A 27,832-nucleotide genomic window follows, 5' to 3' on the forward strand; every position below is an offset into this window, starting at 1 on the left:
TCCTAAAACAATTCTAAACTTTTATTCTCTAACAAGAGTGAAAAGAAAACAAAGGCAACATTGAAATGAAAATGTTTATACACAAACTCACAACAATTGCTTGTCTGCAATACCAATAATAATAATATAATTATTAGAACCCAGGGACAAAATAAAATGGAGATAAAGCGAGTTACAGTGAGGTGTTTGTACAGTTCCTTGGACTTTGGGGAAGGGAAGAAAAGGTGGGAGAAAAAGAGACAGCAGAACAAGACAAAACAGAAGCATCAAGGGAAAGTAAAAGAATTGAAATGATTAAAATTAATGTCAGTAGATAGAGAGGAATAATATGCAGTGACCTATTTTGGGAAAGTAGCACCAAAACTCAAATGCCCCCTTTTTTTCTTCTTTTTTTTCCTTTTTATTTTTCACACTTCCCAAAATAATCTACTAGTTTATTCAAAAACAGAGTCTCCCTCAACAGCCTCAACAAAACACGAGACTCAATACATAAAAAATACAAGTACTGTCATGGCAACTGTGCCACACTCCTCTTTGTATATCCGACGCCACCAAACCAGTGTGTGTGTGTAGCTAGACTATGTCACATTATGCAGGACAGTGAGCTGGCGTTTGGTGGGTTCAGCACTGTTTGGTACAGTTTAAACAGTACAGACAGATGGACAGCCGGGCCAGAGGGCAAATTCCCAGTAATCCCCACTGGAAAGCAGCAGACAGAGAAGGGGAGGGGAACTGCCACAGACTGATCAGCCCTGCATACAGAGAGTAATGGAGGATGAGTAGGTTGGCATGAGGGGTGCGAGTGAAAGCATGATAATGGACATAGACGAGGAGGGAGTGCAGTAGTTAAACGGTGCCAATGGAAGGAGTGTGAATGAGAGAAATGAAATGAGCAAGTTTGTCATGGGCAGTAGGTGTGTCTGAACTCAGTAAGTGGAAAGAATGAGTGTGTAATCTCCTCTGCTGTCTGGGTGCTTCTTTGGCCCAGTCTGATTTTCTGAACTGTTCTTCTGTGGGTCTTCGTTCCACCATGATCCTCTTCCACAGGTCACCAAACCAACTCATCACAAAATCTGCAGAAAGAACAAGGCTGGTTATACTCTCTTGGACCCCTGGCCACAGACTAAACGGGCAGTTTCCCAATAATGGGGCCAACGCTTATTCAGTATCTTATACGTAAGTTGGGTAGATAAAAGAGTGAAGAATTGAAGTGTGGACCGACATACAGGCCTTTGCAATCTGAACCATATAGCCCTTAAGAGAACATATATACTGTATATTTTTACACTTTATTTAGATTAATGTAATTATATAAATACATAATTAATTATAATTAAATAGTTCAATTCACATGTACTGACTGGTTTGAGTAGCTTTCACTTTTTCCTCCATCAAGAAACAACATAACATGGCAAAAATGTGAAGGGACTTTGCTGGGTTTTTTTGTTCCAGCAAAACAAAACTATATATGCAACATTAACTTTTAAACAAATTCAAAAAAATAACTCTGATGTCAAAATTTTAAGCTGTAACTGAGCATGGATTAATGTTAGAAACGCATCTGCTGACTGAAATGTGCTTTTGGAGTACCTCCTGGTGCATGTGTGCAGGTGTGTGGTTGACAGATCGTGCTTTCTTGGACTCTGAGGCCTCGGTGGGCTTGGGTCCTCCTTCAGCTCTCTGACTCTTCCTTTTCTTCCGAGAGTCCTTTGCCCTACTGCCGCGACCTGAGCGCTTCTGCTCCTGCAGCTCGATCTGATACACACATGGTAAGAAGATGCAGTCAAATCCACTTTGGATTTCCTCGCTCGAACTTCCAGGAATTAAAAAGTTTTAAAGATTTTTGAATCTTTAATATTGAACCAACCCTCCTTATACTCTGGTTTTACATGGTGAAACCTGCATGCAACTTCAGTTGATTCAAACTTACATGAAACTAAATTTCACTTGAATTGCATAACATAAAACACCCTGCAACTTAAAAAATGCAAGGTTGGCAGTTTTCCCTATTTAGTTAGCTTCCTGAGCCACGACAACATAGCAACTTTCTCAAAGCTTACATTTCTGTAACCAGCTGATTAACCAGTGAGTTAACAGAAACAGCTGTTGAAACCACTGCTTGTGACAGTATTTATTTTATGTAGAAATAAATGTTCATTTTCTCCTCCCTTGACATTCCCTAATTTTACACAGAGCTCAGAATCACTTAGGATGCAAATGATGAAAATTATTAAAAAAGAGGAGATGCAGCCCTTAATGAAGTCGCAGTGCTTCACGGACAGAATGAGCGAGGCATCCATAGAGAGGTAGATGATTCGCAGATCGCAGATGACTTTAGCTGCAGCTATCAATTATTTTAGTAATTAAGTATTCTACTGATTATTCCACTAATTAATCGGATAAGAAAACCCTTGCTTTATTAAAAAGCAATAGTAAATTTGCAAAATAGAAAATAAGACAGTCTCTTAGACAACTAATTGGTTTCATTAAAAACTATCTATCTAAAAAACTGTCCATCTATGTTGAAGGACTGCCCTGAACCTGCTGACCCTACTCACTGCAATCAAACTAACCTGAATATGCCTGCTGTACTGGATTGGTCTTCAGTAATCAAGTTCCTCAGGGAATTTTTTTGTCCTTTTTTTACATAGTGAGAACAATACAGTGTACTTAAAAAAAAATAAAGTTGCTAATTTGGCTAAGAAAAGGGGAGTAAGCAAATGTGCTGCATTCAACTGCATGTACAGAAAAAAGTTTCACTGTGTAAAACCTACCTAAAGCAGTGTTTCACAATCCTGGTCCAGGAGGCCTCTGCCCTGCAGATTTTAGTGGTTTACCTGCTTTAACCTACCCACTTCATCACAGTAAGGGGTTGTTAATAAGCTGATCAGTTGGATCAGGTGTGCAGAGAGCAGGGAAAACACAAACATGCACAGCAGGAGGCTTTCAGAACTAGGACTGGAAAAAAAAAAGGAAAAAAAAAAATTAAAAAAAGCCTTCTACCTGTATAAGTGTGAGTAGAGTCTGGCGTGGCGGCGGTGATGCTGCTTGCAGGAGTCTGTAGATGGTTTGAGTCTGGTCTAGCGTAACCTCTAGTATGTCGCCCTCTAGCTGCAGCTCCTCTAACTGCGCTCTGGTTGAGGGGGCCAGTTCAATTACTGGCCCTTTAAGACAAGGTACCAATGGCACCAGAGACTCAACCCCTAATAACCAGAGAGAAAGGAGAGGGGGGAAAAAAAAATAAACAACAAAAACAAGCCAAAAATCCTGCAATGTAATTCTGATGTTTGGCAGAAGTTGGTAAGTTACAGTTACATGACTCACTGTAACAGCACAGCATTAAAAGCATCCTGCTGTATAATAATAGTGCAATAACAGTACTAAATGTGCAATAACAGTACTACTAACCTGCTATGTTGTGAATGTCTGGCTTCTTTAGGCCATTTTCACAGCCAGACTGTGGAAAGACAAGCAGTTATCAAAAAAAGAAAATGTAATTATCCTTTTTTTTTTTAAGAAGAAAAGAAAAATCGGTACACTGCACACAAGCTAAATACAAGATATGGTAAGGGAATGACTTGCAGGTCATGTTTGTCCAGACAGTGTCTTTTGAATGAATAAAAGATGACGTGGAAAGACAATTTAACCAAGCAAAATGTGGGCAGAATGGTAATGTTTTTACACCGAACTGCCCTGATCTCACCTGTATTCCATTAGCAGCTTTCTCTTTGTCCTTTTTCGCCAAGTCACCCTCTTCTGTCAAGTCTATCACACCATCTTCTGCTTCCTCTGAGTCCGACAGTACGATTACCTCCTCCTTGTTCCCTTTCTTTTCTTCTTCCTCCTCCTCCTGCTGCTGCTGCTGTTGCTGCTCCTCCTTTTCCTCCTTAATCTCAGTCTCTTTGAGTTCTTGCAGTCTCTGCAGCAGCCCTTGTATTTCCGGAGTCTCCAGAGCCTGTTTGGCTCGGCCCTGCCAGTTGATGGCTCTTTCAGTGAGGCACTGGAGGGCCTCCCCCTCAGGTAGACGCACCGGCAGCCTCTGCAGAGCCACCAGCAGGGCTAGGATGGTCTCTAGCCGCGGGCGCCGCGAGCGCTGGCACCGTGGGCACAGAAAGCGCGTGTCCCAGTCCCACCAGCAGAGAATGTTGGTGAGGGGGGCCTCAGCAGGGCCCAGTACAGAGGGGAAGGGCACACAGCCTCCATGGAACCAGTCTTTGCACAGATGGCAGCGGTGGACTAACGGCCGGGGAGGACCACCACACACGCACACCAATTGGCTGGTTGTATGCGAAGGGGAGGAGCCACCGTTCTGCTGGGGGTTAACATAGGGGAGGGGCGTGTCAGAGTCCATGGAGTCGCTCCACCTCCGCTCTTGTTTGATGTCTCTGGGCTCTGTGTCCCCGTTGGTGCATTCTGGACCGGGTTTGGCCAGATTCAGCTGCTGCAGGCAAAGGAGTGCCTCTTTCTCCTGCCGCTCACACTCTTTGAATGCCATCACCTGATTGAGTGAGAGTGCACGGAAATCAGTACTAGCATACAGGAACAAAGCTGTGCAGTAAGGTATGCAACCTTAACCAGAGACACTATAAAGGAGAAGACAGCTGATTGGTTGGAAAATCTATAGGAAAACTTGTAATGCTCAACATTTTGTCTGTTTACAGGGACTGCCCCAGACCTACTACAAAAAAAAGATTGGTTTGCTGGTAAAGTAGGAAAAGCTCCCACCTGCAGTGGAGATATTCAGTAGCTAGAACTAGGGGGTGGTGGGGGGGTGAAGAAAAAAGAGAAAACTTCTGTAAAGCCTTCTACAAACTATTTACGCTGTTTTTTTTTTTAATCAGATTTCATCAATGATTTCAAATGTTTTTGAAACATTAGTGTAGCTTTCAGTTTCATAGTTGTGTCTCCCCAGTCAAAGAAGCAGAGGCCTGGTCTTATATGACTGGAAATAACTGCCCATATGTGTTGCGAAGATGGCTGCCGAGGGGCCAGACTTTCCTATGAGGACTATGAAGAAAAAAAAAATCCCCAGGAGAAAATCAAATAAAGAAGTTGTGGACTGTTGCTGCAGATATTTAGTTGAACTCCTTTGTTCTACGTTAATATAGCACTGTGCATCATCAATTGGGAAAAATGCAATGAGCACATTCATTAGGTTACAAGTTAGGTTAGTCCTGAAACCAATTTTTTGGCCTGCAGCGCATGGGTGTACGATCTGACTCACAATGGCTCCTGGGTCTCTGAGGTCCTGAGCAGTGAGGCCCAGCACATTGACATCAGAGTCTGCTCCTGAGCTTACACAGTCCTCCTCCCTTTTCTTACTCTTCTCCACACGTGGACACAACACCTGCAGAGACAGAAAGATCATCTTAAAAAACAGGCACTTACAATGAACCACCACTGCAGTTTGGTGTGCAGTTTGGCACAGGCTGCTGCTACAACTAGTTTTCTGCTTAATTCATTCCCTGAGACATCCTGCCAAACTGGTCAATGATTTTCAAGTAACAGTTGTGCTGATTTCCTTTGAAACCTTGTCAAACCAGTCTTGAAAGCACTTTCCCTTCTTACGTATTCTGTGCACGCACCCTAATGACAATCCGCATCAGCTAACTGAAGCCTACAGGCAATCCTTTCACTGTCTTCCTCTCACCTCTAGCAAACTGTGCTGACTGCTTTTCTTCAAAAACGTCTTGCTGGCCTTGTCTCTCCAGGAGTGAGCGCTGGCCACCTGTAGCTCCAGCTGTCGCAGCTCCTCCATCCGCACAGGCAGGTCCCGGCCGATGGCCACCAGGCCCTCCAGGTCATCCAGGCATGGGTAGTGCTCACCATTCTGTTCCAAGATGGGTGAAGGACAGAAGGGTATCGTAAGCATCGTTAACATTTTCATAATAAAGACTTTCCAGATGGATGTTGCCACCCAAAACAAACCTAAATCATGTAGATCAACATACTATGACAAATGACTGTTTAATTTGAGTTCACTGGGAGGTTTCACTGGGAGGTAGATGACGACTGCTTATGCGTGAAAAGTTGAAATAGCTATCGCTGAAGTCTATCTTGGCTTACAAGGTTCGAGTTTTAAATGTTTTGTAAGTTATAATGGTGGAAATCGATGTGCAGCTCTTGCCTGGATTTCCTCCAGGTCAGTGACCCAGGCACGGGCCCGGCTCAAGCAGGCCTGCAGAGACAGGATGTTGGGCAACTGCACCGGGATCAGCTGGGCCTCATTCACTATGGCCTCCAATGTGGAGAGAGGATGCTTCTGCCTGCTCCAACAGACATATAGAGAAAAGAGAAGCACAGAAGGTTTTTTGGGGTAAACACAGCTTACAAAAGCAACAGATTGGTTTGAACAGTGAAGTGTTGGGGTTGGGAACCAAAACAGCAACATAGAAAACAACGAAGGCAAAAGGCACACACGAAAAGGGAGAAGTCTGATCACTGACTGGCTGAGAGGCAGTCAATGTAACTTACATTTCAAAAACGTTTCACATTTGTGTTAGTGATTTTAATCAGTGATGCACCGATCCAGTACTCTGAATTGGACACTGACCTTAGTAAACAAATCTGGTATCGGCCAGATGTGTCAGATACACATTCAATACCCCCCCTGATGCTGCGTTCACATGATTGTGGTAGATGGATGACAGCAAACCTGATATTCCATTGTTTCCATTAAAGTCGCATCGGAAAAATTCTGCCACTGCCAGCAGCAACACTCCACAGACCACAGCAGTGAGCGGAACACTCCATCAAGAGTTTAGTGTTCCTCCCTTTGATTTCTTATCTTCAAAGAGATTGTGGTTAAGCTTAACAGTCCATTTACATGTTTAGTCATGATAGGGTTTTTTCATCTTGATGCTGCTTTTCCTGTGTTTTACATTCTCTTAATGCTAAAACACTTAAACACTTCAAACAAGGCAGTATGTCGATATTTTCCAATGTTTAAAAAAGGATGTTTAAAAAAATGGGAGTATTGGAACTCTAGTTATAGCTTCATGTTAGACTCAGTGAGGTTTACAGAATTTAAAAAAACAAACAAAACCACACACACACTGAAATCAGACAGTTCATAGTATTGGCTGATACCCAGAGCTTAGGTATCGGAACCTGTATCGGAAGAGAAAAACTGGGATCGGTACATCTCTAGTTTTAATACCTTATTATTAAAACATTTCAGCATGGTCACAGCAAGATCTTGGAGGAAAACACATTTTTTATTGAAGGAATGGACATGTAGTAGATTGGCCAAGACTCATTTGGAGTCAAAATTTTTCTGCTTTAGCATAGAACTGGAATGACAAAGCTAAACATTGCTAACAAACACTATAACTCAATAGTCACCAAAACTGTTCCTGTAAAAATACAAAATCACCAAACCCCCCTCAAACCGTAACCTGGTCTTCACTAAGTGTCAATGTGGTTTAAGACACAACATGGCTTACTGTGACCTATAAAAATGAACAGAATCGGAGGCAGCCACTTTAGACAACAGGGTCTATACTTACAAACCACCTCAGAAGTAGGAGTGCTGATCCAGAACCAGTATACAGTCACAAAAATACACAGGAATCTGATCCAAAATCAACCTTTCTTTGTGAACGTCAGCGCTGCCTGAAATGCCGGCCCATAGTGGTGAAGTTTTGTTTTATGGCTCGCAGTATGATCTTTCTATGTTCTAAACCAAATCAGCAAGGCTGTGTGATCTTAGCGGGTTTATTTAAGTTTTGGGGATGTATTTTAACAAACACTTTTGGGCTATTTGGGTGACTGCTGAATTCTTGTGTTTGTTAGAAATGTTAGCCATGTCTGTCCAGTTCTGAACTAAAGAAGAAAAATTTGGACTTTATGTCTTTGCTGGTTGACTACATCTTGGGTAAGTGGAACACTGGGTACATTAGAACTGAACTATTCCTTTACAATTTGCTATATTCAATATTTTACCTATTACCTATTCACTCTGTACTAGAAGACAATGTGCAATGATGAAAATGTGCACATAAGAGAAAGGTGCTGCAAATGCAGACTGAGATGCTAACCCTAACCTTACAGAGGCAGGTGCAGTTACAGGCTGAGCAGGCTCACAACTGATATTTGCCGCACCTGTCTCAAAAAACATGAGAATAGATTACTGGTTTTAGGTTTTAATGTTGTTGTCTGTAAATTCTGGTTTGGTAAATATGACAATGCCAACACGTTAACATTATGCAGGCTGGCAGTCACCTATTTAAAAAAAGAAAAGCATACAATGACCACACATGTTCACAAATGTGTAGTTCAGAGGGATACAATAAACGGTGAGAGGGGGATGGTTAAAAGAGGATGTACGGTTTGTACTCCAGCCTCACCTGTGTTCCAAGCAAATCTGGGCCTTTTCCTCCCAGCGCTCAGCAATGGTCAGCAGTTCCTGCAGCTCTGCCATGGCCGTCTCCACACTCACACTCTGCGGTACGTTGCAGCCAGCCTCCATCAGATTCCTGAGCACTGCTAGAGTCACCTCTCCACCTTCAGGCCCCAGCGTTCGTCGCACCTGTTCCAGCCAGCGACCCTGCTCCTGGAGTCCAGCCAGCAGCTCACATGCTGGGGCCACTACTGGCAGCAGAGCGCCCTCCTCAAGCAAGGCCTTAATATCCGCTGCTGGAGGAGAAGGAGAAGCCTTTTTCCACTCATCTCCACTGCTGTTCACCAGCGCTTGGGCACGGGAATCAAACGCCTCGATTTTCTGTAATACAGTCTGAGAAAATGGGGGTAACAGTTGTTAATATTTCACCGTAATGACTCAGAACACAAACTAAAGGCAGAAATCATTAGTTCTCAGGATTCATGACAAAGTAATGAAAAGACATTAAAAGGTATCCATAAAAAAACAAAAAAACAAAAAAAAAAAACAAACAAAACAAAACAAAAACAAAAACCCCCAATCTTGGCTCAAATGCCATTAATCTGCCAGGACTGTTTGGTTTAGTTTGGCAGTATGAGGCTTAAGCTGTGAGGCTAATGAGCTCACAACATACCTGCTTCAAGCTGCAATGAGGTATTAAGAAATCTAAAAAAGACTTTGTATTCTCTGCCTTTGTATAACAAATTTTAAAACATTAGAGAAGAAATACTGCATAGCTAAAAACGGCAGTAACAGCCATCTTGAGACATAAATTGTCTGTAGTTTGGCCCAAGTTTAATAGTAGTATACCATACACTGTCAGAGACCACAGAAGCAAGCCTATTTGAGATTATTTTAAAACACAAAGCAATCTGAGGCAAGTGAATGATGCTTCAGAATGGATATGAGCTTCAGTTCCTCCAACATGCCCACCTGCACCTCCCCCAGCTGCTCAATGACACAGGGCAAGTTGTGCATAGTCTCCACCAATGTCCGAAGGTCCTGCAGGCTCATCCTGCTGGTCTGGCTGCCGTTCAGGAGCTCTGTGCTCCTGCTCTGGCACCTGTGAATGTCATCCATAACACCCGAGAGCCGCTGGAGCAGCTCGTTGTCTGGAAACTTGCGTTCGGCCGCTTCCTCCTTTAACACTTCCAGATCTTTAATGCCTGGTGGAGGAGAGAAAACATCAGCGTACTAGTTCAAGAGATTTACCAAATCTACACAGACAGAATAAAAAATTTTCAAGTCATAAATTAAACACATTTTTCTACTTATGCTATTATCAGCAACACAACGCTTGTCTGACCTATTTTGTTGCCATCCTCTTGCTCAAGAGCTTCCTTCACTCTGTTGGCCCAAGAGTCAAAGGACTCGGCCCGAACCTTCAGCCTGTGCAGCATGGCCAATAGCTCGTCCAGAGTGTACCGATACCTGAGAGAGGGCAGAACAGAAGACAGAAAGGTTATATTTGACTTGCATCCATTATATCCATCTGAACCCACGTCAGGACAATGGCTAGAACCGCACATGAAGACATCAGTATGTACCTGAGGTAGAGTTTGTCTGTGGGGCAGGAGCAGAGGTCTTGCGTGTGGTACAGGCAGACAAGGCGCTCTGTGCAGTTGGTGCAAGCCAGGGCTGAGAGGAAGCAGGTGGTCTTACACTTATCACACTGTCTCTCGTCATCCGGCAACAACTCAAATGCCTCTCGTTCCGCTTCTGTTACACCCTGTGAGCACATTTCAGTTTTAAAAACCAGAAAATTTGTTCATTACTAGTGCATTGGTGAAAAATCAAATTTACCCACTTTTCCACTTACCCCAGATGTAGCTAATTAGCCAAGACATGTTTGGCATTCAAATTTTGCTTGCTTTGTTTAGAACTGAAGGTACAAGGCTAACAAACCCTAGCACTCCATAGTTACCCAAACAGCCCAAATCGTTTCTGTAAAACTAGATTCCTTAAACTTCTCAACCCACATCCAGGTCTTCATTAAGGCCGTGCAGACTTGCCAATGTGGTTTAAGATACAGAAAGACTTACTGTAAGCAATAAAAATGATGTATTTAATTAATAATAATGTAAAGCTTGTGTTAATGCAGAAATTTTGATAAACAATTTGTGTAGCTGTAGGCATGACACTAAGTTTTGATATTCAAGTACATTTAAAAGCAAGCACTTTTGTGTGAGATTTCTACGTTCGTGCCATTTTGGCCAAAGATTTTTCTGCTTTCACTCCTTTTTACAACTTTGTCCACAACTGCGAACAAGTGTTATCTTAAACCTCACAAATTATCAGTGTACAAACTGCATGCCTAACATTACACACTTGCCTAAAACCATTTCAAGTAGTCAAGTAACCCCAAATAGATTTAAGTAATTTCTGATAAGCTTTCATTACTACATTAGTCTTGTAGCTCCAAAACAAAATGACTGACATTTAGGACAAGATGAAAAATATGCAAATTAGATTTTTTTGCCAAACTATTCCTTTAAGTACACCTACTCTGCAGCCTAAAACCATGTCACAGCTTTCATCGTCAACTCAAAGCAAGGCACACCATTTCTGGTTTTAGGCTAACCCTTTAACCCTTTTGTTGTCCTCCATCTGTTTATCTTGGCATCTCATCAATTCCATTTAGTTCTTTTCCTCATATCAGCCAGTCTCTGCCTCACCTTCTCTAGCAGGGCCTTGCGGAGTTTCCTCTCCTCCTGGACAATGATGAACATCTCCCGGTGAGTGGCGGCAGCAAGGTTCAGGTCCAGCTTCTCTGGGCAGGCAGCCATCTTACAGGTAAGTTCCTCGTGAGAGAACACGCAGTAACGGCGGAGGCGGCGATAATGCTCAATACAAGAACGCCCTGTAGGCAGCTAAGAGAGGTGAACATAATTAGCTTATCACATAAAAGCTACAGGCACCCACATTTACAGATCTTAAGATGTGTAACTAACAAACAAAAAAAAGCAAACCTTAACTTTTAACTACAACCCTTCGCAAGATTAGCTTTATGCATGCATAAGACGAAGATACTTAAAGAAATACAAGTATGACACTAAAAATATAAAAATCCACATGCATTCAGACATTTCAATCACACTGCTGCACATTTCTGCGCATACCCAGTCTGCAGTGCAGAAGTTGACGGCTTCAGCAAAGTTATATCCCTGATTAAAGCCACTGTGATATGCTCGAGGGAAAGTGATGACAAACTCTCCTGCACACTGATTGGTACGCACAACCTGCCAAACACAGACAGCCCAAATTAGGATCCAGAAGCACCTCCAAGTGTAAAATCAGCCTGATTTGCGCAATGTACATATCTTAAGGAAGGCTGCTATGGTTGTCTGTCTGTGGTACTGACCGGTACTCCATGAGCCATGAGTATATTAGGGTTCATGATGGTGACGAGTTGATGAAGCAAGTCAGGCTGGAATTCAAAGAGTTCAGGAGTGAGTTTCTTCATGACTTCCTCTAGCTTCTCTGCTGCTACTGACGGAACACCATACCACGTCTTGGGCTCCCCCCTGAGTAAAAATAAACAGAAACGACACATTTTATGGCAGCCAACTTGTACCTTACTCAAGGCCTTCCTCCAAACGATGTATCTGGAAGATGACAGAGAAAGTATGCAGGGCTTTCAAAGCATCACCTTATTATTTAGTGGAACAAATGTATGCAAGTCTATAAGTCTTTTCTAAAACCGTTCCTCTTTGTTTCTAATCACTGAAAAGAGTTTCTAATGAACTTCAGCGGGCAAATTTATAAGGCACATTAAGTGTGACATGAATTTGATGAAGTAGATACACTGGGGTTTGTGTGGCATTATTACCAGTGTAAATAGTTGATGGAGTAACTCCAGTGGTCTTCAATGTGCCAGCAGAAGGCTGAGAACACCATGCCCACATACAGCCACGGCACCTTCATGCCTGAAATGTCTGCATTGATGTGGCACAATACTGACTGCTCCAACACTGGCATCACATTCAGATTCCAGCCACTGCGAGCATACTCCTGTAACAGGAGAGCAGAAAGTCAAGCCAAGTTTTAAATTTACTCCAAGTTCACTGTTGGGTGAAAAGAAGTGTGAAGTGAGGTTAATGACAAATGCTGGAGAGAGAAATTATTTGAATGCCTGAATAAATAATTATGAGAGGCAAACTGGGACTAAAATAGCAACTGAAATGAAAAGAAAGAACACGGGAATGAGAAAGAATGGGACAGGACATTCTGGAAAGAAACAAGGAAGAAGGTAAGCTACTTGTTTTGAAGAAAGAATGAACAGATACTAACCTCCTCTTCCTCTGATAAATGTCTCTTGCCATTGTTGACAGGAAAGCCACTCCCAAACTCTTTTGAGTGAATGTCGGCTCCATATTCTACAGTTACGTCCTCCTCAATACTGCTAACCAACCGCCAAAACTCCTTCTCAACCAGCTCCGTCGGCACCATCTTAATAAGGAGGGGAAATAAATAAATAAAATAAAAATTAAAACTGCACTTAATATAAATCCCTTGAAACTAAGGACCCATAACTGACAATAAGTAAATTTATTATTTTTATTTTGGCCAATGTTTTGCAATTTTATGGCACAAATAATGTAAGGCACTGTATTTGAATGACCTATACCAAAACACAACATAATTATGCATATAACTCCTTGTGCTAAACAGCCAGTTGCCTCCAACTTTCAATAAAGCACTTTATTAGACTTCTAATGTAAAAATAGGCAATTGATTTTTCAATTAAGAATTTAAAATGCCAATTTGACCTAGTAAAGGGATGAAGTTATTTATAATGCATCTTTGGCTAACAGAAATTACCAGAACCGTGGTTACACGTGTTCATTTAGTTTGGCTTTAAATAAGTAAATAAATTAACGGACAAGAAAAAAAATTGGCTAATTTGACTGTAAAGAAATTGGTATCAGAAACAACTCTAAAAATTGATGATCGATGCATATACATACATAAACATACTCACATGAACTGGCATGTTGAAGTAATCAGCCTTGAACGTGTCTGCCATCTCACCGAAACTCTGTAACGTGTATTCTCGTGTGGCCTGCTCAAAGCCAAATGCCTCGGCAGGTTTCTTACACTCCTACATACAGACAGCTCATATTAAAGTCATATCCAGACCCACAAATGCAGAAGTGAGACTCCAACACACTTTAGTGTATGGACAGAATTAACAAAATACTGATAAAAACATTCCAAATCAAATGCTTTATTAATGTGCTTTAACCTACCAAATCTTACTATAAATGTTTCTTCAACATTACTCAATGAATAAACATTTTTGAGTGTTCTAAATGTAGCAACACTGTAAAATGTAACACTGAGGTTTCTGTGGTCTTTCTCACCTCTGCCACACATTTGGGACATCGCCAGTTGCCCTTGGGAGGGTCTGAGAGAGGAGGCAGGAGGCAGAAGGTGTGATAATTATCATCACAACCATCACATAGCAGCAGCTTCTCGTCCTCGTCCCCACGGCCACACATTCGGCACACAAACGAGTCCACCTGAGAAAACAAGGTATGGGTGTGTGAATGACACCAAACTTCTGACACCATTTCAAAATTCTCTTGAGCTTGATCAGGTCTTGCACCATCATGAATTAACTTGGGAAAACAGCTATAGGAACTGGGCTTAGATATTTAAAACAGAAAAAAAGAAAAAAACAACAGAGACACAGGTTTCTTGTGTAGTCAGTCACTGGTCACTAGGATAATGTAGGTGTCTTACACAGCAGTATTCCACAGAGGGTTGGGAGTACTCCATAGAGGGTTAACTGCTGCAGCGTCTCAGCAAACGTGGGATGAAGTTAATGCTTACTTGACGTCATTACTACAAAAGCATTATTTTGAAGCAAATCTCAATTAAGCCTACATAAATACATTTGCGTCAGAGTTTCTGCTAGGAAATGTTGGTGCCAGTCATTCGGTAATGATTCAGTTTGCCAGACAAAAGGGTAAAATTCTAATTCTTTCACCAACAGCCTAAAAACAAAATCTCTGTGATAACGAAAACACTGTTGGTATACAGCTAATAAAATTGTTTCATCTGTCTTAACGGCTGTTGCTGACACACTGGAGCTCCACAGCTTGAACGACAAACCTAAGAGCATTTATCAGTGCACATCTGCGTTTCATCTGGACGTCTTTATTGGCCGTCTGATCTGTATAAACATACGCTGCTATTTGTAAATCAGATAAAGCACATGTTGACAACATCTGAGCGTAACAGTCAGAATAAGGGCTCACTAGCTAACTTGTCTTGACTTTTACCTAACTTGCCTAACTTAGCTGTGAGCTTAGAGGTGGGAAAATCTATATTTTATCATTACTGTGACAAATTGTTATCGTGGTAAACGACGTTCACCTGAGCATATTATAGATATACTCTGTACTTGATCGACTACACATTTCATTGTAAAGAAAGCATAACCACTTCTGTTTAAACAGATTTAGTGTATGCGAAATGTTGAATAAAAAGCATTGTAGCCAGAGTTTTTGATAGCCATTATTAGAAGGTGCACTATTAGTGCATTGTGTGTCAAAACACTGTGATGCATATTGTCAACATTTTTGCCAAAACATCCACCAAATGTGGGCTACATTTCCCTCAGCATACAGTCCCATATTAAACACAAGAGACGCACATATTTGACAGAAACTGTGGAAATGTAGTGTTGGTGGTAAACTCAGAGGAGCTGAAGTTAAAATAAAACACATTAGATCTTTCTTCCTGTTATACATCTCAGCATCCAGGCTAATAGAGCAGCCTCCTTGATCCTGACGACAACTCAGGCCTCTGTTAAATAGCGACAGTCCATGGGCGTCCCTTCCCCTAATGCAGAACATAATGGGTCTGCTCAGAATTTTATGTATTCTTTAGGTATAATTTTATTTACTGGACATTACGTTAAACAGGATCTTAATTTACCAGTGTTGTAGAGTTTTTCACCTGTCAAATACTGGTATTTATCTGCTAACGAAAACTGATTTGTCACTTCTGTCATTCAATTGTAAATGGTTATAATTGTGAATGTGATCATGCAAGTTGTCTGTTTGCTGAATTTATTACCAACCGTGTCCCCTCTTTTGCTGAGGCTGCAACAACTTTCCATTTACTTCAACAGCAAAACTGTCAAACCTCTGCCAGATTGGTACCTCTCACCCACAACATACACACACTTACAAACTGTGGGTTGGTGATGTTGCGTCGGAGCCTCATGGTCATCTTTGTGCAGGGCTCATCTTTACCAGAGCCATCAAGGTCATCTGCACCGCCCTCCTCCTTTTTCTTCACCTCATCCTTAACAATGAGGTTTGGAGGCGGCGGGGGTATGTCCGAGTCTGACCTTGTGACTTGGATCTCTCCTGCTTCTTCTTTAATGGTGCCAGGAGCACTGCCGTCCTTAACTATCACTGTCTGGGGGAGTTCGTCTGACGTAAAAAAAGAGACGGGGTGGAGGAGGATAAGGGCATATTATGGTACATTGTCGACTAGGCAGACAGTGTTTATTATTCCCTAGCTTGAATGCGACACACAAAACATAACATTTACAATATAATATTTAACTATATGCAAAACACTGATAAAGCAATATAACCAAATCACAGAGTGAGATACCTTTTTTCCTAGCCTTGTCTCGTGGCACCAGGCCAAGGCCCATCATCTTGGGTCCAGCTCCATAGATCTGCAGCTTTTTCAGTTCAGGATTCTTCTCTATGTCCTCCTCAGTGGGCTCCGGCTGAAAGCCACAGGCCAAGGGTCAAACGAATACCACAGGGTTAGGCTCAACAAGTTTTTACACATTCTGGTGTGCACAGGCACTAGGTCAGCATGATTTCTATTGCTAACTACAGCTAACACTGAGCTGGACATTTAACTTGGAACTAAGGGCAATGCTGATGAGTTTCAGTAAGCACAGGGAGCCCTGGTTCTTATTCACTGTGCTTAAAAATAACACAAACACAGCCATACCATTAATATTCCTGTTTAAAAAACTTCTTGTAGGGATAAGCAACATACGGGTCAATAGTTGCTTACACTAAGGGTGGACAATATGGCAAACGTAATATCATAATACTTGAAGACATTTTTTTAACATCCAGACAATAAACTATTAAAGGAGGTCAGGAGGAACAATTTAAAAATTAGTAAAAAAATACATTTTAAAAGAGGACTGACATCCAATCGACCATGTTAGAAAAACAGTTAAAAAAACCATACAATTTGTCACAATAACCCTAAAACATCATCATTTGGCCCACCCTTAAGCTTACACAATATTAAATACTGAATCAGGTGTAAAATCAAGCAATACAACTCTGGAAGAGATATTTTACTTTTACTATACTACTGTAATAAGCACAAAAGCTTCACATAACAAGCTGGCTGCACCTTTCATTGTAATTACACATTCACAGAGAGCGAGCGCAGGAAAAGCAGCAGCCAAGCTGAGGAGTAAGAGCGTTAGGAGACAGCAGCAGAGATACCAATATAGCACACCAAAGGTGAGGTTACAAGCAGCAAATAGCCCAAATCAGGAGACTCGTTAAGAAATGTTGCTATCCAAGAGGAAACCCAAGCATGTTATGCACATGGCAAGACGAGTGAAATATAGCGTATTAGCACTTAAAAATGGTTAGAATGCAGACTGAGGAGAACAGTGAGGGAAAATGGAGGCACAAAGAGGCAAAAAGGGGAAGATTATAGTTAATCTAGCTAATTCACAGCGGGCATCAGCAACACATGTAGGCTGAGCACAGACAGGACAGAGTGTGAGACTGCACAAGTATAACATCAGTGGAAGTGAGACAAGAAAAGTGAACATGTGAGCAGGAGAGGTGTTAATGTGAATAAGTAATAAGAAAAAGACGAAAAAAAGGCAGAGAGAGAAAGCAATAGAGACAGAGAGAGCGAGCGAGAGGCAGTACCGAGGAGATGTGTTGAGAGCCAGTGGTAAGAGGGTGGTGGGTTGGATCCTCTGGACCCTGCATGGGGAGACAACAACCATAACAAAATGGACTCCAGAGACAAAGAGGGAGCGACCAGGGGTGGGGGGGGTCATCAATGAACTGACAGTAAAGAATAAGACAAGAGAGGGATAGTGATAGAATCGAAAAGGGTGTATGCATGTGTTTATAGGCGCTTCGTCTATATACACAAAATGCTTATTTAAAATGTATTCTATGCATTCATAATTTACTGTAATGCATACAAGTGTTTTAAAAGGCACTTAAGCAGACAATTTGTCTGTTTCGGCTGTGAACCCAGAGAAGAAGTATTTCAGCGGAGCGAAGTCGACTGACACACATAAAAATGACTATTTCTGTATATATATATGTATATAAACCAGTGTGGCGTCTGTAGCGGTTTAGTTTACCCAATCCGATGCATTTACGTAAACCACATAGCTAAAAGCAGTTCCCTGGAACAGAGACTACCAAGCTGGGTATTGGGTCAGAAAGAGAATAATTTCACATATTTTCCTAGATTTTTATTTACTATTTCTGGTGTGAGCAGCGAAGGGACAACGTAACATTTCTTTCTTTCTTTTTTAAATAGGAAATGACAACAAAAACAGAGTTTAAAAATGAGTGAACAGAGAACTGTGTATTTTTCTTCGTGTTTCAAGTTTAAAACCAATTTGTTATCTGTTCATGCATTTGTTTATCTGGACCTCTGCTAGCAAGAAATTTGATGCAAGTGGACCTTAACAAGTTCTTTGAATACCCCTGCCGTACATCATTAAATAAATCCAAACAAACAAAAATATTAATGTAGAAAAAAGTAAAAAGTCTAAATTAACTGACACCTTAAGAGCTAGTCATTAAAATAAAAGTCTGGTTCCAGATGATTCCACAATATCCCTGACTAACCTCAAAATGTCTGGAAATAGGCATAAAACCACTCATTATTGTATATTCATTTGTATTTGAGTTTTTTCAGAAACACTACTCAGATAAACAGCGACTTTTCTCAGGTGCCTTCTGCGCAGGACAACATGAAGTGTAAAGTGGAAACTGAACGCTGACACTCTTGCTCTCTCTAAGAATTACGGCTATTTTTACACAGCAGGTAAAAGTGGCCCAAATCTGATCTTTTTCTTTATACGTGACACAGATCTGTCATCTGTGTGTCAGTGTGAACAGCAAAAATCCACTGAATCTGACATTTTCAATTCCGATTTGAGATGCTTCAATTATGTGTTACTGAAATCCGATCCGTATCCCATATGCAGCAACGCGACTCAGTCTGAACAGCCAGATTGGAATTCATGTGACTTTTACGTCAGTCCAACTCAACATCCGTCATAATTTCGTGCTGCTGAGAGCTCAAACATTTAGGCTGATGTTTCTGTACCAAAAAATTAAAAGGCACTTATCACACCCACTCCATGTTCGAAGAGATTTCGAAAGAAATGACTGAATGCAGCCGTAGGAGAACGAGGCTGCAGCATCAAACAACAGTCAAAAGTCTGAAAACAAAGTTTATAGAACCCAAGGGTACAAACCAAAAAAGTGGTCGTTTCTTCTTTTTACAGCGAACTTGAACATATTGTGGATGATGAGCCCAGCTGTCAACCATTGAAGCTTCATGATTGCTCCTGTGATGCTTCCGAAGGTGAAACTGAAAGCTCCGGGAGCGACTGGCAGTCATTCATCATGATTGTTTACCTCTGGATGAGCCACGTGAAGCAACATGAAGCATTGTTCTTCTGAGCATGCGGGTCGGTTTGGTAGCGTGATCTGTTCAGACTGATGTCGCATACAGGTCACATTTAAAATATATTATGAACAGCCAAACAAAAAAATCGGATTTGGTGAGAAAACCAGATTTGGGCCACATTTACTTGCCGTGTAAATGAAGCCTATTCTCTGGTTTTGATTTACTGTGAAGATGGGTTATAGAAATGTTTGTGACACCACACCTTTTCTGCTTGCTGAACTGCTCCATTTGATTTTGCACTAGCACTGGTTATTGTTTGGGTCTCTTCCTAACCCCTAAGGCTACTGAACAACTAATCAGCATTCACTTGACCCATGGCTACACAGACTCCAACAGCTGAGATTTTGGACATGTGCACATTAACTCATAAACCTTTTCTCTGTTTCTCAATGTAGATATGTTTATGTGCATCTTCACAGTAATATAAATCAGCCTTGAAAGTGATGTGAAATTACCACAGGTGCTTCAAATCTGACTGCAAGCATACTGTCTTTATTTAGTGTATTCTGTTCTGAATTTAAAATAGTCTGCAGCCAAACCTCCAAACAAACGAGTTTTCTATCAGTGCCAGACTGAAGTTAGCTTCAGGTTTAGTTCACGGATGAAAGCACTGCTTAATGTCTCAATTACTTAACTCTGAATGGGGGTTTAGTCAGTGTCTATTTATTAATACACAGTGTATTATGAATCCATTGACCAAGGTCATGGGGAGGCAAAGAAAAAGGCCATATGCCTGCAAAATAAACATACAATATGTAATGTAGCGCTGACACTGATGATAAAAGGGACTACAAGGGCTAACATTAAGATGGTATGACACCGCTTAGGATAAGACCAATGAGTTTATGAACACAATACAATATGAAAATGCTTCATAGCGAGGAAGAGGGAGATAGAGCAAAACAATAAAAAGATTACACCTTAAGTATGTTTATGTTTGTGTGAGAGAGAGAGAAAGAGAAGAGAGAGGAAAAAAAGAGAAGCAAGACATAAAATTCAGCAGTAATGGGACCAAGAGAGCAATGGAAGCAAGACATAGATGCATTCAGAAAGCATGGCGTCAAGGTGCAAAGCAAGCTGGGGCCTGTATTCTGAGCCAAAAGCATACACAAAACCTGGAAATGTGAACACTGCACGCACTGAGATGGATCCATTTCCAACTGGACATTTAAATACTTTTGTTAAACATGCATTTAATCCCATCTATTAATTTATAAAGACTAATATACCAGGGGTCAATTCAAAGGCCAGGTCCTTTCTGGCCAGTGAGGTGAGAGACTGATGCAAGTGAGATGAGGGTAGAAACTAACCTGTTTCTAAACTTAATATTATGTCATCTATTAAGATCATAACCAAATATTAAGATATTAATGCAAAAGCAGCAATAATGACACAAATTTTTGACAATACTTTTTGTTAATTACAGGGATCTTTCATATCCAACAGGGGTGTCCAAATTTACCCGCAAAGGGCCGGTGTGGCTGCAGTTTTTCACTCCAAACAAGCAGAAATACAGATGATTCTACTTGTTTAATCAGTTGGTCTTTGTCTTCAAACATTTCATCAGGTGACCTCCTGCTTTGCTGGAGGGAAAACCTGCAGCCACACTGGCCCTTTGGGGATAAGATTGGACACCCCTGGTATACAATATTAGTACTGGCAAGTGGAGATTTCAGGATTTATGCAGTTTTTGCAGGACAAATTTTACTCACAGCATTTACTTCAGAAAAATATAATCAATAATCAGCAAAATAATTTTAATACGCCCGAATGATGCACAGGAAAATTGCAGTTCCGCTGGTTTCATTAAGGTACAACAAAAGCTGAATGATTTGGAGAAATTATCGAATTGTTATTTTTCTGTCCAATATTGTGATTGCAATTTTAATTGGGATAATTAAGATCCAGGCCTATTTTTTGGCCAAGAACACCAGCATATTCACCTTTTCTGACTTGAGGCTTGAACACTGAACGTAATGGGCCAGACTGGCAGTTAGTTGTGGTTTTGTTACACACACAGCACATGCTTGTTTGGTTGCTTCGCAATGGTCTGACTCATCTTAAGGTGTTTCAAAATCTCCATGTTATTACGTTAAATTTAGTAGCTTTTGCAATTTCAAAATTGCAACTTCGATATTAAAGCAATTCATCTTCCCCCCCAAGTACAACTGTCAATTAGTTCACTACACAGAGTCTAAATGTTATTTTTTGGCTATTCATGCTGCCATAGTCATGACAGTGATGAAATCTTTGTCGCATAGAACTTCACAATGACCACCTCAAAATGGGTCTCATTCACCAAATGTTCTCATGAAATTTCTTCTTAAAACCCACTTACGCAGTTTTCACAAAGATTCTGACACTGACCAATGTTCTTATTTGGGATTCGCTCTTATGTAAGAACAGAATCTTCACACACTCAAAAGCACAAAGGTGCAAACAATTCTGTGCTCTAAGAACACATCATAAATCTGATGTAGACTTTTTCTTAGGACCTTTCTGAACAACAAATTTAAGCAAAAACTATACTATAGATATTGGTGTATAGGCCCATTGTCCTTGCAACTTAATAAAATCATTCCTTACTGTTTATCAACATGCTGAGGTTTTGTGCCCTGGCAAAAACTTCTGTATTACTAAAATGAATTTGGGGTGGTCATGACTATGGCATTCAGAATGAAGCATTTGAAAGTTATGGTGTCTGTACTAAAACACTCTCTAACACACAGTAAACAGACTCTTAATATGTTCTGAAATCAGTAGGAGGGGAAACTTTGGCTCCCTGTGTGACTATCTGCAAGTTTTTTTTCACAATTTGACCAGCCAGTCATTGAAGCCACTCACCTCAGGCTGCAGGCGATTGGCTCGCCGTCCATAACTGCTCATCTTTGAAGGCTGGACTGACTGGCGGAGGGGGATGGAGTGAGGTTTATACTCCTTATCCACATCGTCACTTTCATATGGCCTGGGCTTACATGGCTGCCCACAGGTTTACATAAAGAAACAAAGACAAAAAATACAAACAAAAGCCTCTTAGGAAGAAGTGAAACCAGTTCAGTCTTTAAACATACTTCACCATTTCTGCAATAAACAGATCAATGCGTCTCTAGAATTACTGAATAAGATTATATACAGACGTGACAACACTAACAAAAGTATAATATCAAAAACAGACTACCGGTAGGCTGGCACCAGACTGGAACATCTCGAAAGGATAGACGATCCTCTCGTAGTGTGACCTCAGGAGGGAGCCGATGTTTTTCCCAGGTGGGTAACCAAGCTTCTGGGCCACACGAGCCCATCGCCTTTCCTTACAGACCGTCTCAAAGCCTCCCTCCTCTGTGACAATCTGCAACATGGTCACAAAAATACAGGTCAGCAGCAAGCCAAACGAACAACATGGCAGTGGAAAGAGATCAAGGTTTTTCAAACCTGCACAACATGGAGAAAATGCTTGTTTTGTGTTTACACTGCTGCATACTGAGATTGTTATATGCCTTAGAATATCACTGACTAATCAAAACGTAACACGGTTAAAGACTGATATGCATTATTGTGCCCAAGACAATTTACGTTTGTTGGCCGACATGAATAATGATTCATCAAAACACCCAAAAAACAATCATGTGGTACTGTTATTGGTCGAGATGCTCACAAAAAAAAACCAAAAAAACAAAAACTGTGACTAGGTAGAGAGCTCACTTGAATAAGGCAGCCTTGTGCAATATCAGTACTGCCAAAGGAAAAATCACAATGACAATTTAAAAACAATACACTATGCAGCCCTAAAACACAAGATAACCTTTAAGAGCTTGTGCAGAAGCATTTTCTGCTACACTACTTTTAGGGAACTTGCCTCAGAGTTGTATGAACGCAACACTAATGATACATGCTTATCTACATATCACAGTCAGAAGAATAAATTCCAAATAAATAAACACAAAGGAGAGATAGTTTTATACGTATTATAATACCTTAGCCAAGCTGAAGAGATCCAGAATGCGTCGCTCTATGTGAGGGATTTTGAGGGAGGATCCCTGAATTTCCCAAAACTTTGCAATTCGGTCCAGATAATTCAGCTTTACTCTGGTCTCAGCCTGACGACGCAAAAGCAAGAGTTTATATAGCATATACACTCCTATATTAACATACTGATATATCACATACAGAGAAATTCAAAGACGTTGGGAAAAAACAATAAGAACACTCTGCACTCAACACAACATGTCTGAGCTGAGGTGATGTAATACAGGGTGAACACTGGACAGGACTATTTATGCAGTTGATGCCTAATGTGATTAGTGGGGTGGATAAAAACTGAAGTTGCTACAACACAAACCTCCAGTTCATTAAGTCTCTGTATACGAGGCGTAAAATGAAAATTGTCCACCTCCACAGCAAAGGGTGGCTGCCAGTCCTGTGAAAGGAGAGAGAAAAATGTACACATTAATCTATGGCTTGTTTTTCTAAAGCACATATTTATGTCTATTGGTCAGTATGTCCTCGCTGACAGAATGTGAGAAACACCACAGTATAATGTTGGAATCCAGAAACACTATGCACAAATTTAAGTGGTTTTATGTGAACCCTTGTTAAGGTTTGGTCAAACGTGTTTTTAAAACAGATCAAACACACACAAACACACCACACAAAATGCATTACTGGTAAAACAACTTGGGTCAGCAGAACCAAGATAACGAAAATGAGAAGCTTACTGGGGGAGGGCGAATTTTGCATATTCCAGACTTCTCTGCGATTGGACGGATCTTGGCGATGTAACCAAGCGGATCTGCAAACTCCTCCCATGAAGGCTCAAACACTGGACACTCTGGAGGCGGAACAAACTCGTCCCCTCCCTCCATTGCCCTATAAACAATATCAGAGAAAGCTGAAGGAAAATGTAATAAGAAAATCAAATCTGAAACCAAGTCCCAAATTCTGATGAAGAGTATGTAAACACTTATGTGTGCTTATATCTTTAATGAGGAGGTTAAATTTATCAAATCTTGGTTAGACTCATCAATAACTGAAGACATCAAACACTTGCAAAACTTTATTTGTAACAACTGAGAGGCATTCTGCTTCTCTCCATCCAGTACTTGTACAATTATACCATTATTTTGTTGTAATAAGCACTGACTGTATCTTGTTCAGTGTAACGTTTAAAAATATTAATGTCACTACGTAACTAACAATTCTTGAGGGGTGTGTGTGTGGGGGGGGTGCCTTCTCTAAACAATCCCTACACAGCTTCAATGGTATTTATGAACATACTGCCATCACTTCCTGAGGAAATGTTTTAGCCACACACAAAACAAAGACTGGTTCCTAGATTTTCCAGCAGTGATGTTTACTATTTCAAAGTAGCATATTTAAGTTTTTGACTTAATTCTTAATTTGTCCCTTTACTGTGGATTTCCAAGGCTGAACCATGTCAATGTGAAAAACAACAATGAATTCTTGATATACTACACAACACTGACTTTCCACAAAGACAACACTGCAAATATCTCAGTTTTGTTTCTTTCTAGTTCAGTTTAGTGTATATAATTTATGTAATAATTATAATTTACTTTCACAACACAATCAGGGTTTATTCTTGTGGTTGCCTCTACCTCCAAACCAAAAACACAAGAGGAAGCCTATTTTCAGCCTTTTGTGATACAATCAGCAAATTAGGTCAGCAGAAATGGAGGCAGTAGGCTATAGCATACAGAAGAGTTCAGTCTCCCACTGACAAATTAATATTTGCCCATTTTTAACTACTAGGGGAACTGAAAAACAGTGTAGCTGCAGGGTAAGCATGTATTAAAGGGAAATTTCAATTAAGTTTAAAAAATTCACCTTGATTAAATTGTTAACATCTGAACAAAGTAATTCAGAGAGCAGGGTTTCCCCTAGATTTTTTTTATCCCACAAAACACATTGAGAGTTTGTCATCAAAATATGAGCGCATACCACAGAAACGCTACAAAGTCAATGGCAGTCAGTGAGTTATATCTTAATATTTGCATCCTATTCAAGCTGGGGTTGCCTTGTCTACAACAAAGCCATTTTATACACTAGTTTTGTTTACTACTTTTTGTAGGTAATAATGATAATAATAAAATAGCCATAAATCTGGCAAAGTAAGTTTTCTTTGAGGATTATTTTACCTACAATGCCCAGTGTGTACCCCTTCACCGTGAATGGATTCAAATAAATGGAATAAAATACATTTAAGCCAAAATTTTCACAGAACTATTGTTAATCAACCTGTCGCATCGGCCAGAGTATATCTAACCATTTCATGTAATAACTCTTGGTGAGGGAGTTTTTAGAGGTGGACATCTGGTTCCTATCAACACCACTGTGAACAGTTCTGATTCAGTAAGTTTCTCTAGACCGCAGCAATTCACACCAAACCACAGAATCGTTTTGTTTACATCTTGACCATTTAATTACGCAGAAATCTTTGAAAAATCGGTCTGGTTCCTATCATCTGTTGTGAACAATCTGACACCAATCTCACACCAAACCACTCCTAACGACTTTATTTCTATCTTAACCAAATAATTATCAAAAACGTATGAAAAATAGGTAGAGTTCCCCTTTAACAATAATGCAGGCATAAACTCCATTAACACCCACTGTCGGGGCCACGATTATCAACACTGTAACAAAAGGCCATGTATCTCTGACATAACACAGTTAGGTACATGATATCCATGAAGCTACGCAGCAGTAACAAAAAGGGGAAATTTTACCAGCTAGCCTTGTTTAACTTGCTCTTTTAAAAACCTTGGGGTTCCGTTAAACAGCGATAACTCTGGCCTGTCCAGCTGTAATGATAACCACTTGTTTAGCTATACCAAGGTCAAAAATCAACTATCAAGCCATGATTTCGTCGCATATCAAACAAACCAACAGGACATCGCACGTATTTAATCATTTTGCTGACATAATTCATCTCGAAAGAACCAGTCACGTACGCACTAGCTGCTTAAATCAACGAGCTAAAACACCAACTCAACGCAATGAGTAACTACATTGAGTGAAGAACAACTCAATAAATAATTCAGTAATACAAAATAAGCAATGTATACGCATGTCTGTCCGAACAGCTACATCCTGACAGTTACGAAATTAAATGTGTTTATCAAAACAATTTAGCAACGTTAGCTAGCTAGCCAGCGTAGCTAATTTAACAGAGGCAGATTAGAGGATAGCATGCAGCTAGCCAGCTATTTGGGTTATGTACAGGCTAAACACTCAAACTTGTTACAAGCAGGTTATAAACTCAAACACCGCGTGACTAAACTAGCAATTGCTCTCTCTCACGAGCCTGAAGTCGGCGTCTTAACCGAATTTTACCGTCCCACCTTAAATAGTGCAGCGGTTACATACTAGCGCCTGAGGTGCTAGAATGTATCTGCTGCACCATTTAAGGTGGAACGGGAAAATTCGAACAAGAAGCTGGAGAATAAGAAGCTGACTTCAGCTTCGCCTCTCTCGACTTCAATGTCAAGTTTGTTAACCAAACAATCTACATTTCTAGTATACTGAGCGTAGAATGAGGCACATGCTGCCGAACCGCTCACTGACATGGGTAACTAGTTCAGTTATCCAACAAAACGAGTGACCAAACATGAGATGAGAGCTGCTAAATTAGAGCGAAGGCCCGAGTTAGCTAGGCTAAGCTAATCTAGACGTGATGCAAAGTAAGCATTAGCCATACTAGCTATACATAATACCAAAACATTAACACAAACATTACACGTAGCTTCCATTCTGTCGACGCAGAAATCACTAAAGCACAACAGCTAGACAGCCGACCATATAAGGAACACGACAAAACTCACAAACACCCTATTATAATCGACACAGATAGCTAACGTTACCGTTAGTTATCTGTTTTTAAAAGTTGGGTCGTGAGCTGTAAGGTAAATCTGTAGCTGGCTAGGAGGCTAACAATCACCATGAACACTCGATTCAAGTAAACAATACTGGTGGAAGCCTGGAAGTCGGCTATCTAAGATTTCTCTAAGTTAACTACACGTTCATAAAACAGCACAACCTTAGCCGACATTATACAGAAACTAAACATTTTCATAGTCAAGCCTGATGACCTGCAGGCCAGAGTCTGCTGCGGCAAAGCCAATGAAGCTAAATTATATTAGGGGTTAATGAGCTAAGCAAACTTAAGGTTACATTCTGCTGCCACATGATCTTACATTCCGCCACTTCGTCTGTGTGCGTCTTCAAATCCGCTCTGGTGTTGCTTCAAAGCGAAAGCTGACCCAGTTTTTGTGAGGGAAAAAGTAATATCCGGGCCGTGTCACTGTCTCGGCTGATCACAGACTCTATTGTTCGGCTGTGGGTCGCTCTCAGGGCGGCTGCACATCTGCGGCCTCCGCGCTCTCAGCCCATCCCAGCGCTCCGGCTCTCGGTGGCGGTGCTCATACACGGTATTCGGTGAGCTGACCTTTTTACTACCCGTCACACCAATTTGGGCACTTCTGCTATTTGACCTGGTACATACACAAGCTCCTAGACGTCGTTATGGCTAGGTTTGTTCTTTGAGAACTACCCCCCGTTCATCCTGTCTAAGCTACACGCCATTTTGGGTTTTTCATCACAGCCTAAGCACAACCCCTCAAGATCCATCGATCAAAGCTTCAGGAAACGCATACGACTGCATGGACACGCCGTTGTTCCATCCTTCCGCCTGGG

General features: G+C 40.9%; 1 protein-coding gene across 2 annotated transcripts; it reads right to left on the reverse strand.

Moving 5' to 3' along the window:
* Window positions 1-27,832, reverse strand: kdm5c (lysine (K)-specific demethylase 5C). 2 transcript variants are annotated; one of them, XM_036579066.1, is made up of 28 exons: window positions 27,334-27,832; window positions 23,836-23,986; window positions 23,460-23,537; window positions 23,095-23,217; window positions 22,299-22,469; window positions 21,965-22,099; window positions 17,326-17,382; window positions 16,016-16,136; window positions 15,581-15,828; window positions 13,744-13,902; window positions 13,362-13,481; window positions 12,671-12,829; window positions 12,210-12,391; window positions 11,742-11,904; window positions 11,500-11,619; window positions 11,056-11,250; window positions 9,928-10,109; window positions 9,687-9,811; window positions 9,314-9,546; window positions 8,349-8,734; window positions 6,128-6,266; window positions 5,651-5,830; window positions 5,225-5,347; window positions 3,704-4,498; window positions 3,409-3,457; window positions 3,004-3,203; window positions 1,591-1,755; window positions 1-1,073 (listed from the first exon to the last, which is right to left on the reverse strand). In XM_036579066.1, coding segments are annotated over exons 1-28 (4,770 nt in total). In that variant the 5' UTR covers window positions 27,336-27,832; the 3' UTR covers window positions 1-1,064. The 2 variants fall into 2 exon arrangements, with proteins under 2 accessions (XP_036434959.1, XP_036434960.1); XM_036579067.1 differs by lacking the exon at window positions 17,326-17,382.

The sequence above is a fragment of the Colossoma macropomum genome, unplaced genomic scaffold (genome assembly GCF_904425465.1).
Source record: "Colossoma macropomum unplaced genomic scaffold, Colossoma_macropomum, whole genome shotgun sequence".
In the NCBI taxonomy this organism is placed as follows: domain Eukaryota; kingdom Metazoa; phylum Chordata; class Actinopteri; order Characiformes; family Serrasalmidae; genus Colossoma; species Colossoma macropomum.